The 12,463-nt window shown below is 48.1% G+C and overlaps 1 protein-coding gene across 20 annotated transcripts in view; it reads left to right on the top strand.

Moving 5' to 3' along the window:
* Positions 1–11,905, top strand: part of LOC110533878 (acetyl-CoA carboxylase) — a 57,581-nt gene extending 45,676 nt beyond the window's left edge. For all 20 annotated transcript variants that reach the window (XM_090186653.1, XM_090186647.1, XM_090186649.1 and 17 more), the window contains 11 exons: positions 1,646–1,789; positions 1,928–2,048; positions 2,973–3,069; positions 4,666–4,762; positions 4,871–5,006; positions 5,101–5,278; positions 5,455–5,567; positions 6,909–7,063; positions 8,551–8,721; positions 9,640–9,776; positions 10,315–11,905. In XM_090186653.1, coding sequence (XP_090042779.1) covers positions 1,646–1,789; positions 1,928–2,048; positions 2,973–3,069; positions 4,666–4,762; positions 4,871–5,006; positions 5,101–5,278; positions 5,455–5,567; positions 6,909–7,063; positions 8,551–8,721; positions 9,640–9,776; positions 10,315–10,444 — 1,479 coding nt within the window. In that variant the 3' untranslated portion in view covers positions 10,445–11,905. The remainder of the gene's footprint in view (positions 1–1,645; positions 1,790–1,927; positions 2,049–2,972; positions 3,070–4,665; positions 4,763–4,870; positions 5,007–5,100; positions 5,279–5,454; positions 5,568–6,908; positions 7,064–8,550; positions 8,722–9,639; positions 9,777–10,314) is intronic.
* The last annotated feature ends 558 nt before the right edge of the window (positions 11,906–12,463 follow it).

Raw genomic sequence — 12,463 nt, 5'->3', positions numbered from 1 at the left:
AGAGAGAGAGAGCGCGCGTGTGAGAGAGAGAGCGCGTGTGAGAGAGAGAGAGCGCGTGTGAGAGAGAGAGCGCGTGAGAGAGAGAGCGCGTGTGAGAGAGAGAGAGAGCGCGTGTGAGAGAGAGAGAGAGAGAGCGTGTGTGTGTGAGAGAGAGCGTGTGTGTGAGAGAGAGAGAGAGAGAGAGCGCGTGTGTGTGAGAGAGAGAGCGTGTGAGAGAGAGAGCGTGTGTGTGTGTGAGAGAGAGAGAGCGTGTGTGTGTGTGAGAGAGAGAGAGAGAGAGAGAGAGAGTGTGTGTGAGAGAGAGAGAGAGAGAGAGAGAGAGTGTGTGTGTGAGAGAGCGAGAGAGCGTGTGAGAGAGAGAGCGTGTGTGTGTGAGAGAGAGAGAGAAAGCGTGTGTGTGAGAGAGAGAGAGCGTGTGTGAGAGAGAGCGTGTGTGAGAGAGAGCGTGTGTGAGAGAGAGCGTGTGTGAGAGAGAGCGTGTGTGTGAGAGAGAGCATGTGTGTGTGAGAGAGAGCATGTGTGTGAGAGAGAGAGCGTGTGTGTTTGAGAGAGAGAGCGTGTGTGTGTGTGTGAGAGAGAGAGCGCGTGTGTGAGAGAGAGAGCGCGTGTGTGAGAGAGAGCGCGTGTGTGAGAGAGAGCGCGTGTGTGTGAGAGAGAGAGCGCGTGTGTGAGAGAGAGAGCGCGTGTGTGAGAGAGAGAGCGCGTGTGTGAGAGAGAGAGCGCGTGTGTGAGAGAGAGAGCGCGTGTGTGAGAGAGAGAGCGCGTGTGTGAGAGAGAGAGAGAGAGAGCGCGTGTGTGAGAGAGAGAGAGAGAGCGCGTGTGTGAGAGAGAGAGAGAGAGAGCGCGTGTGTGAGAGAGAGAGAGAGAGCACGTGTGTGAGAGAGAGAGAGAGAGCGTGTGTGTGTGAGAGAGCGAGCGTGTGTGTGTGAGAGAGCGAGCGTGTGTGTGTGAGAGAGCGAGCGTGTGTGTGTGAGAGAGCGAGCGTGTGTGTGTGAGAGAGCGAGCGTGTGTTTGTGAGAGAGAGAGCGTGTGTGTGAGAGAGAGAGCGTGTGTGTGAGAGAGAGAGCGTGTGTGCGCGCGCTTGTCTTTCTATGTGTGTGGGTGCTCATAAACAGGCTGTGAGGCAGTGTGCAGTGCAGGCGGGCAGCTCTTTGTCATGGCTCCTGTCGATAGTGTGGGTGGATAGAGTGTCAGCGAGGACAAATCTCCGGTATTAATTCACTCTGGAGGTTACCAATAACGCGGCCGCCTGGGAGAACGCCAGGTGCCCGTGGCGCCCAGTGAACGCCGTGATAGTGATCCCTGGCCACCGATCGACAGTATTGACGAGGCCAAGGTGCGGTGAGGAGCAGCAGGGTCCCTGTCACCTGGGGGATAGGTCTGTGTCTGTGTGGGAGATCTTATTGATCCACAGCCCGAGGGACACCACCCTCCATCCCCAGCCTCAGCGTGTTTAGCTCGTCCCTGTAGGGAGAAGAATGGGTGTCACAACATAAAATAGCCATTACCTACCCATGCCTAATGTGTAAATATTGTTGGTGGTCTCTCGGTTTGTAGGGAAATTGGCTAACATGGTTTGGTTTGACTATGGAAGAAGTCACAAATGGTAAACAATGTGACATCACCCCCATCTTCTTTCCCGTAGGTGCTGGGTAGAGAGGTGTACACCTCCAACAACCAGCTGGGTGGGATTCAGATCATGCACAACAACGGTGTGACCCACAGCACTGTGTGTGATGACTTTGAGGGAGTCCACATGCTGCTACACTGGCTCTCCTACATGCCCAAGGTAACCATCCGCTCGTATCAGCATTTAACCCATTGTCCATCCATTTAGGCTCGTCTAATGCACATCTGTTACGCTGTCAGCTTTTCAGTGAAGCTGGGTTAAATTCATAGTTGATGTTTACACCCCCTTCCCCTCCAGGACCGATCTAGTCCCGTGCCCATCATCAATGCCAAGGACCCCATAGACCGGCTGGTGGAGTTTATGCCCACAAAGGCCCCCTATGACCCCCGCTGGATGCTGGCAGGACGCCCCAGCCAGAGTGAGTACCCTCCTTCCTTCCTCTCAGACATGAACATTTACAGCACTACACAAACCAGAAGCAACTGCTTTTTCCCTCGCCACATTGTGCGTAAGGCAGACTCTGTGCCACACTCATCACCTCAATCGCTGTGCAATAAAGGACCTTCATAAATCTCTCCTATCATCATAATAATCACTCACTTGTAGTCATATTCATCCCCTCCTCCAGTCACACTGGTGCTGCATCAACAGGTGTTGAAACAGCAGCTCTTCACACTTCAATTTAGTCTGAGTGTCATTTTAAAGGTTGGCCTTGCGATTTGCGCTATGATCATTTCAGGCAGATCTCCCAGAGGTCAGGGGTTAAACTAATTCCTGTTTGTTAGAGAGGGTTATAGGCTCTCCAGACACTGTGAGAGACACGGTGAACCCTGGGCAGCATTCTAGCTGGGTGGATGAAGAGAGAGATAGCAGGGGAATGGATGGCTCATGTTATACATGCAGGGTCAGGCCTGAGCAGATTCCATATCAGTGTAATTACAACTTTGGGCAGGGGGAGAGATTGGGGCCGGCAGGGCGTGCGGTGTGGGGGGGAGACCGGTCTTTAGTTGTGATGAGTGGGGAGGCTTAATTGAATGGTAACCTCTTAGACTAGCCCTGTCTCGCTCACTCTGCCAAGAGCAGGAGAGCTGAGCTCGGCTCTTTACAGCCTCATCCGTCATGGGACCTGACAAGATTAGAGATTTCTGTTTAAAAAAAAATATTTAAACACTGTTTTTGCTTTCATGGATATGACAGGAGTAGAATCTGGAGGGGAAAAAACAATCTGCCAAGTAACGGAATGTTTTATTTCTTATTTACAAATGTTTACTTTGTAATAATAAATTATTTAAGCTTTCCATCTCCTCTCTCTCTCTCTCTCTCTCTCTCTCTCTCTGTGCAGCTCCAAAGGGCCCGTGGCAGAGTGGGTTCTTTGACCATGGCTCGTTCTCAGAGATCATGCAGCCGTGGGCTCAAAGTGTGGTGGTGGGCAGAGCCAGGTAAGGAACCACATCAATCCACTGTTTGGAAGCAATATAGACACACTATAGTCCTTTGATAAACATTCCACGGGCCTCATGTGTAACCGGTGCGTAAATGTCACACTGAATATTTGCACGCCGTACATACGTGTGTTTCCCATCATAAACCAGATCTGTCATAAAACTGCGTGTGTGAACGGGCGTTGTAACTCCGCCATGCACCTTTTATGGTGACAATAACGCCCTTGATTTGCTCGGGAGAGGCGAAGGTCGAGTCACGTGTCCTTCAAAACATGGCCCGCCAAACCGCGCTCCTTAACACCCGCCTGCTTAACCCGGATGCTGCACCAATGTGTCGGAGGGAACTCTGTTCAACTGACAACCGAAGTCAGCCTGCAGGCGCCCGGCCTGCCACAAGGAGTCACTAGAGCGTGATGAGCCAAGTAAAGCTCCCCCGGCAAAACTCTCCCCTAGCCCGGGCGACGCTGGGCCAATTGTGTGCCGCTCTATGGGACTCCCGGTTACGGCCGGTTATGACACAGCCTGAGATGGAACCAGGTCTGTAGGGATGCAGTGCCTTAGACTGCGCCACTCGAGAGGCCCCTTTGGCAGTAACTTATGCTGTATTTGATGGACTGTGACAGCTTCTGAAATAATAAAAACTACGTCCAAATGTTGTGGGTCTGTCAGCAGAACGTTTGAATTCAACAGTGTTTTCCATTGACTTCCCCCCCCCCAACCTAATTTGCTGGACTGCCCATGAATTTTTAAACATTGTCTAGGCTACTCATAAAATGTACAGTAGGTTACCAACAGTAGTAGCATGGAATGGCATCCAGCAAAACCTGAAATACATAGCCTATCTGTTAACTTGGCTACTAGGCCCGATTTAGATGAGAGATGCATATGGTAGTTAGTTGTATGGCTACTTCAAGATTTGAACCCATCACGGCCACAAAAGGGGAGGAATTTATTCTGCGTTGGTTCTGAAAATAAATAGGAATAGATTCCTATGTCAAAATACTTGCCTGCCTGCTTGAAATACGATACTTCAACCACTAGAAAATGTACGTACGCATGGTGTTTACGTGGAGGAAAGGATATTCTCACGCCAAGTTTTGTTTTTATAAAATGGCAACTTTTGCGGGAAAGCTGGCGCACGCATGTTTTGGGTACATGGGTATATTTGTACATGTGCAATGTTTGTAAATGAGGCTCCAGACCATTACCAAGTCTATTTCACAAGGGTCATCCTGGTCGCAACATCATTTGTTTAGAGTGTATGTAGCTCTAGAACAGGATGTTGTGTGAGCCGTGCAGGAAATATGTTAAATGGTCTATCTGATCATCCCACTGTCATGCAAGCCCATCGACATGTTCCAGTACTGAAACCCCCTCCTGCCTGATATCTGATTTGATAGTTTTGGGTGAAATGCAGAAGACACATTTCAGTTGAATGCATTGTTGTACAACTTTCTAGGTATCCCCCTTTCACATAGCTAGCTCACCCATCTTAACCCCACACATTGACCTGTCTGACCTCTAACGCCTGACCAATCAGCCCTCAGGGGTGCATAGTTGTGTGTCCTGATGTGACCCTCTGCTCTCTCAAAGGCTTGGTGGCATACCTACTGGAGTGGTTGCTGTGGAAACCAGATCAGTGGAGCTGTCAATCCCAGCCGATCCAGCAAACCTGGACTCTGACGCCAAGGTAAGTTCCTCCTAATATACACTGGCCTGTGTCTCAAATACAGGTATACTCACATAAAGACCCACAGAAACGCATGATCACTAGTAACCCTTTGTGTCCTGCTCTCAGATCATCCAGCAGGCAGGCCAGGTGTGGTTCCCTGACTCTGCGTTTAAGACGGCACAGGCCATCAAGGACCTGAACCGCGAGGGCCTCCCTCTCATGGTGTTCGCCAACTGGAGGGGCTTCTCTGGAGGCATGAAAGGTACCATAGAATATATGTTTATATATCTGTCAGTTATACCAGTGTGTGTGTTTTTTCAGTCTCATATCAAATTCCTCTCCTGTGCCTCTGTCAGACATGTATGACCAGGTGCTGAAGTTTGGAGCCTACATCGTGGATGGGCTGAGAGAGTACCGCCAGCCTGTTCTGGTATACATCCCTCCCCAGGCAGAGCTGAGAGGGGGGTCCTGGGTGGTCATAGACCCCACCATCAACCCCCGCCACATGGAGATGTATGCTGACAAGGACAGTCGGTGAGTTTGACTTCCATCCACTAACCATAACCCCTCTTGGCAGCATGCCAAAGACAGAAGTCACTGTTTAGACACTTGACCAATGTACGGTTTGATGTAGGCTCAGATCAGTGACATTGTGATGCTATGTAGAGCCTCGGTCATCTTGATGAATCCCTCTCTTCTCTGCTCCACAGTGGTGGAGTGTTGGAGCCAGAGGGGACGGTAGAGATCAAGTTCAGGAAGAAGGACCTGGTGAAGACCATGAGGAGGGTGGACCCAGTCTACATGGGCCTGGCAGAGAGACTGGGTCCGAGTCCTAGAGCTTTATTCATACTTTCTCACATTCCCTCTGTCAATCTCTTTATGCAGTTCTCTCTCTGTGCTCTCCACTATCTCATTTGCGTTGCTCTTTCTCCTTCTCTCCCTCTGTATCCCTCTCTGTGAGGGAGGAATGATAATATCTAGCGGGGCACGTGTGCTGTAATTCCCTGTCACTCTTGTTCTTTATCTGAGGGTGATCGTATCGTCCCTGCTCTGTCCCCTGGGGAGATGTGTCAATCACAGCAGGGCTAGATCAATCAGCAGGGCCTGCTGTCTCCCTCCCCGCCCTGTCCTCCTACCTAACCCGGCCTATTGATTTTTCTCTGGGCTCACAGGGGCACCATGGAGCCATAGAGCTATGGGCCAGCACCGGGCCTCTAGGGGCTGTGGTGGGGAGGCTGACCGATTGGCTCTGACAGAAATCAATCTCTGAAGACAGGCAGCACAGCAGCCAGGGATTCTGTAGAACACTGAACCACATCAGACAGTGATACTGAGAGCTGAGCTGAGCCTGCGCTGTACAGTCATAAAGAACCCATGCTGAGCAAATGGGAGGGAATGTATCACACCTACCTCCTGAACAATTTCACATAGAACCAACATAATTCTCATGCTAATGGTACCGCTTGCCTTGGGGTAGCAGAACAGTCCAGCCACCCGAGTCAGCCTGTTCTCTCTGCTACCGCACTGCAAGCGGTACCGGAGCGCTTGCGTTAGCGAAGTCTAGGTCCAGGAGGCTTCTAAACAGCTTCTACCCCCAAGCCATAAGACTCCTGAACATCTAGTTAAATGGCTACCCAGACTATTTGCATTGCCCCCCCCCCCCCCCCCCCCCTCCCCACACCACTGCTACTCCCTGTTGTCATCTATGCATAGTCACTTTAATAACTCTACCTACATGTACATAATACCTCAACTAACCGGTGCCCCAGTACATTGACTCACTGCTGCTGTTATCTCACTGCTGCGCTTTAATTATTTCTTACTTTTATCTCTTATTATCCTTTCTTTTCTTTTTTTAAACTGCATTGTTGGTTAAGGGCTCGTCAGTGAATATTTCACTGTAAGGTCTACTACACCTGTTGAATTCGGAGCATGTGACTAATCAAATTTGATTTGATTTGAGTAGCCGCTTCCCCAAACAATCCCGCTGTCATACAGAACAGATACAGTGATAAAAGGAAGTGGAGCCCATCCCAAATGCTCACGCTGTCACATTGACACAATTTCCTTGGAATGTTCTCGGTATGCAGCTAGCTTGCATCAGACCTCACTGAATAATCTTTGGTTTGTGTTGTAACCCTCTTGGCCACGTCTCCTTCTCCAGGTACCCCAGAGCTGGGCCTGCCAGAGAGGAAGGAGCTGGAGACCAAACTGAAGGAGCGGGAGGAGTTCCTGTTACCCATCTACCACCAGGTGGCCGTGCAGTTCGCCGACCTCCACGACACCCCGGGACGCATGCAGGAGAAGGGCGTCATTACGGTGAGACGACATGGTCACGTTGAACGTGATCAGAACACGAATTGTGAAATGAAATGACACATTTAGCCAATGTTATTGCAGGTGTTGCGAAGTGCTTGTGTTCCTAGCTCCAACAGTGCTGTAATATCTAACAAAACACACAAATCTAAAAGTAAAATAATGGAATTAAGAAATATAGAAATATAAGGCCTCGTCGACTTGTTTGGGGGCGTGCTTCCTCTGCTGTTTCCTGAAGTCCATGTCAGCTCCTTCATTTTGGTGACGTTGAGGGAGAGGTTATTTCCCTGGCACCGCTCCGCCAGAGCCCACACCACCTCCCTGTAGGCTGTTTCGTCATTGTTGGTAATCAGACCTACCACTGTTGTGGCGTCTGCAAACTTGCTGATTGAGTTGGAGGCGTGCTCGGCCATGCAGTCATGGGTGAACATGGAGAACAGGAGGGGGCCGAGCACGCACCCTTGTGGGGCCCCAGTTTTGAGGATCAGCGAAGTGGAGGTGTTGATGCCTACCTTTACCACCTGGGGACGGCCCGTCAGGAAGTCCAGGACCCAGTTGTACAGGGTGGGGTTCAGACCCAGGGCCTCGAGCTTAGTGATGAGCTTGGTGTTGAAGACTAAGCTGTAGTCAATGAACAGCATTCTTACATAGCTATTCCTCTTGTCCAGATGGGATAGGGCAGTGCGATGGTGATTGCATCAGAACAGTATTGAAATGAAGGTCACATAGCTATATGTGAAGAAATATTACATTAAAAAGTGTTTTTTATGATGTCTCATTCCAATACACAGAACTGTATATATGCGGTATGTGAGTAACCAAGCCTGTGTTACCTACAATTCAGTAGACTGGTGCAGTCGATGACATGCCGAGGGAATATAGTGTTCAGTAGATGCCTAGGGAAAAGAGTGTTCCAATCTCTCTCAGGCTGTGAGACGTGTCTTTATAATTACCTGCTGATGACCCGGCCCATCACCTCAGCAAGCACAGAACAGCCCCAGGCAGGATTCCAAGCTCTCTCCATCACACACACACGTACGCACAATGGGTTCATGAGAGGAAGGCTGCTAGGGCATTTCTGTATACTGAAGTATCTCTATAATAGATGACAATCTCAGTTGCTCTCAAGATGCCTGCAAATGCAACAGCACAATTATCAGTGATAGGTGCCTGCAAATGCAACCGCACAAGAATCTGATTGACAGCCACACAGGTGCTCAGTAGAATACCAAGGACAGATTACTTCTCTGGAGACTCTCCTGCACTCAGAAGTTCTCATATCATGACATACAAAGATATTCTCTTCAGTTCAAAATCTGTTTAGTTATGTAAATTGGGTAATGTCATCTTTTTTTTTGGGGGGGGGGGGGGGGGGGGGGGCAATAATTACACAATATTAGATTATATTTACATTTTCTAATATCAGTCAGCCAGTATTGCTTGTTGGTGAGATATCTCATCTCTGAAGTTGTGTGTGTGTGGTTTCCCAGGATATCCTGGAGTGGCGGACGTCACGACACTTCTTCTACTGGCGTCTGAGGCGTCTGCTGCTGGAGGACACGGTCAAGAGGAAGATCCAGGTGGCCAACAGCGAGCTGACCAATGGACAGATCCAGGCCATGCTGAGACGCTGGTTCGTAGAGGCTGAGGGGACCGTCAAGGTGACTGGCCACTACCTGCTCCTCCACTTTCCTCAAACAAGCCCTCCAAAGCACAGAGACACTGACCGTCACTGTCAACTAGAGGCTGCAGATTCATGAGATTATACATCTATACCTTCCTTCACAGTCTGGTTTTAATCATAAAAAAATTATAATAATCAGGTCAATTTCCAACCAGAAGTTGTGGTGTCTCGGTTATGGCTCGGTAGAAATAACTATAGGTGATAGAAAATATGTCCCTCAGCCTAGACTGCTGCCTCCAGGGGTGACTAGAAAAAGCCCAGCTCCTGAGGTAGACAGAGTATATCTTTAGAAGCGGCCGTCTTGTTAGCTAATACATTACCCCAATCAGGGCCGGCTATCTTAAGCTACAATTAATCTGAGCCCTGGCACGTGCAGATAGGAGAGCCACGCGCTGTTTCTTAATTAAAAGCAAACGGATTAAAAATGATTAATAAGGGCATTAAATGTTCTTGCGGACTACAAGCAGGAGAGCTCTTAAAACAGCGTGAGGCCATTACCGCCCTCCCAATCTGCCTAAGCCCCGTCTGCCTTTGTTTGGGATCAGAGACTGGCTGCCCTCATGAATATGGATTTCTCAATCAGGTCCAGTCAAAAAGGCATCAGGGACCTACTTTGTAGCTCTCGCACTTTCACTTCTGATAGGAAAATGTAGTTTCATTTTTTTTCCCCCCACTCATTCAGACAAGCAAGGTTATGAGAATGTGATTGTAGTGCTCTACTGCCCGAAACAAACATGAGTTCAGACGTGGGTTTTTCCACTGATATGGATAAAACCTAGCCCCAAAAAAGAATGTCACTGAGAAGTTGGATTAAATCTTCCTCTCTTCTCTCTCTGTGTGTGTGTGTGTGTGTGTGTGTGTGTGTGTGTGTGTGTGTGTGTGTGTGTGTGTGTAGGCTTATCTGTGGGACAGCAATGAGGAGGTAGTGGAGTGGCTGGAGAAGCAGCTGAAGGAGGAGGAGGGGGCCAGGTCTGTCATCGACGAGAACATCAAGTACATCCGCAGGGACCACATCCTCAAGCAGATTCGCAGGTGAGACCGACCGCTCGTTTAACAGGCTGGTCCAACCTGATCTCATAGTTTCACTTCGGGATTTGACATAATTGGACGAATGTTGATTTTTGACCCATTAATAGATTTTTTTAAAGCGCTGTTTCCATTTAGTAAGTACTCTCCCTGCTTGCTAGAAAATGGAGAGCTGCCATGGCACGGTGCTCTGAGCCCAACGCTGTGCCATTGTTTTTCTGGTGAGCACCCATGACGGCATATCAATGTTCTCAAGATCTTTTCAAACGGCCGAAATCGACGTGTTTTTCTAGAGACCAGCCTGGCATGTCACTGGAAACCTACCAGCCTGGCATGTCACTGGAAATCTACCAGCCTTGAGATGGCCGGTAGAAGTCTACTCAAAGCTTTGTATAGTACCATGTTTATGCAGTGGGATATTTCCTGGTGTCAGGAAAGTGCAATGTCACTGATTCCCACAGAATCTATTTATTCCATGTACAGCCAGGTACACAAATGGTTACATCTCCTTCATCTCACTCAGGTTCTCTTCTCTCCTCCTTAGCCTGGTCCAAGCAAACCCTGAGGTTGCCATGGATTCCATTGTGCACATGACGCAGCACATCTCCCCTACACAGCGTGCTGAGGTGGTCCGCATCCTGTCCACCATGGATGCCGCCCCGGCCGCCACCTAGAGCGCCTCCTCTCCCCAGCCTTGCCCCACTGTCTCAGGTGCAGTGGAACTGTGCCAGAAGCTGAGGCTGGAGGAGCCAACGGAGGCTGTGCTGTTACAGATGAAAATGATCCTGGAGGGAGGGGGGAGAGCTGAGACACAGGGTAATGGATTTATTTATACGTCTGATATCCAGGGTAATGCATTTATACGTCTTACAGAATGTGTTTGTTGTGATATCTATGTAAGTTCAAAAATGATAGACAAAGCCAAGACCAGAAACTATATAACTAGCATGAATGACGACAAGCTTGGGGACCACACAATTGGCCAAGGTGGAAGCAGCTCTTCATTTGCTATCATAATGAGCCTCTGTCCTATTGGACAGGAAAACATGCATTGAGTTTGAGTGTTTTGATGGTAATCTTGACAATAAAATTGCAGCAGATTGCTGGGAGGGTTCACGAGGGTGGAGGGTTTGCACACCTTTGCACGGCGCACTTAATTACTGATTAAACCCAGGGTAGGAGGTGGAGCGTGGCATTGTGATGGGGATAGCGTGTCGTTCTGCCCTGGGCCTGGAGAGACGAGCCCAGCAGGAGGCAAGAAGAGGGCCCTATTCAGACCCAACCACCCCACACTGGCCCTGGGGTGAGCCATTGGGCAGGCAGGCACACACTGATGCGGGTAGAATAGCAGCTGTCACCACCTCTCTGAATGCACCTTACTGTTCTATAGTATACTAAAAGACTGACACAAAAGCAAACACTAATGGTAATTAATTGGTGCCATAATGGTTGAGAATTCCATTTTTCCCTCCCATGGGGTATATTTTTTTAACAATTATTGTGTAAGAAAATATGTAAAACATTTAGGTGACTAATTTATTAAATGGCAATCATGTTAAAGAGAACACTGGAATTATACATTCAGTATTACAAAAGGTGTGATTTTAAAATGTTCTGTAAATTGTAGTTTACTTTATTTTGAGACGTATTTTCCAAGGAGAAAATGGGTCGTCACTAGTTAGCACAGCCAAAAAGTCATTATGGCTAACCACATGCCTAACCTTAAAGACCAAAAAGCTACGATATAGCCACTGTGACTTTATGGCTGTGGTAACTAGTGACACAGAAAATGATAGTATTGTGTAAACATGGTTATGCTCATTGAGGAACAGTGATGGATCCTGGATACTGTAGTTTCTTTATGGCAAAGTGATGGTGGCCTAGCTGCTGGAGAGCCTCAAATTTAACATAATATTTGTTTCAATGTCAGGTAATATTTGTTTCAATGTCAGGTAAAAAATTGATTTTGCAATGTAGGATGACTTCATGCACAGTGCTAGTCTTAAGTTATATTTGTCTATTGCTGGTAGTCCTGTTACTAATGAGGTGATTGGCTGAATGAGAAAGGTTAATGTGTTTACTGTAGTGAACCCGAATTACCTCAGTTCAAATTTAATAAAATACAACTTACCTGGTTTGACAGATTTGTTTTGCTTTTTCAAGCGGAATGAAACGCAGCAAGATTGAGTTGGCATTTCAAACTGCATTATTACTAAATTATTTACCATTAAATGGATCATCACAACAATGTAATTCTGCCAAGTTCAGCGAGGAAAAAGTATTCTTAGGGAGAGACATTTTTCGGACTACTTCGAAATGATATTATTTTCTCATGCAGGCATCAACCCACAGATGATCAGTGGCACTTTTTTTCCCCAAACTTCAACAGATCAAACAAATAGTGAGGGATCCATCTCATCCCTTGTTTTTTTTTCCCCGTCTCACTTTCATATCGTCCCCTTGGCTCTGTCAACTCTATTACCATCCTACCAACAAATATGTAAGACAAATTGAGTTGCATACACCCAATACCCATCACAATTATGGGAGGCCCAATAAGAAAATGAGTCATTCGGTGGTATAATTGGAAATGTGCCTTGCCTGGTCTCTCCGGTCTCCCAGAGGGCTTTGCTCATTTGTGGAGGCACGCTAGGCTGGCTAATTCCAGCACTAATCACTGACAAACTGCAACA

Source organism: Oncorhynchus mykiss, chromosome 10, assembly GCF_057628025.1.
Source record: "Oncorhynchus mykiss isolate SJ-2025 chromosome 10, ASM5762802v1, whole genome shotgun sequence".
In the NCBI taxonomy this organism is placed as follows: Eukaryota; Metazoa; Chordata; class Actinopteri; order Salmoniformes; family Salmonidae; genus Oncorhynchus; species Oncorhynchus mykiss.
Note: the sequence above shows the minus strand (reverse complement) of the source record. Positions and strands in the feature narration are given on the sequence as shown.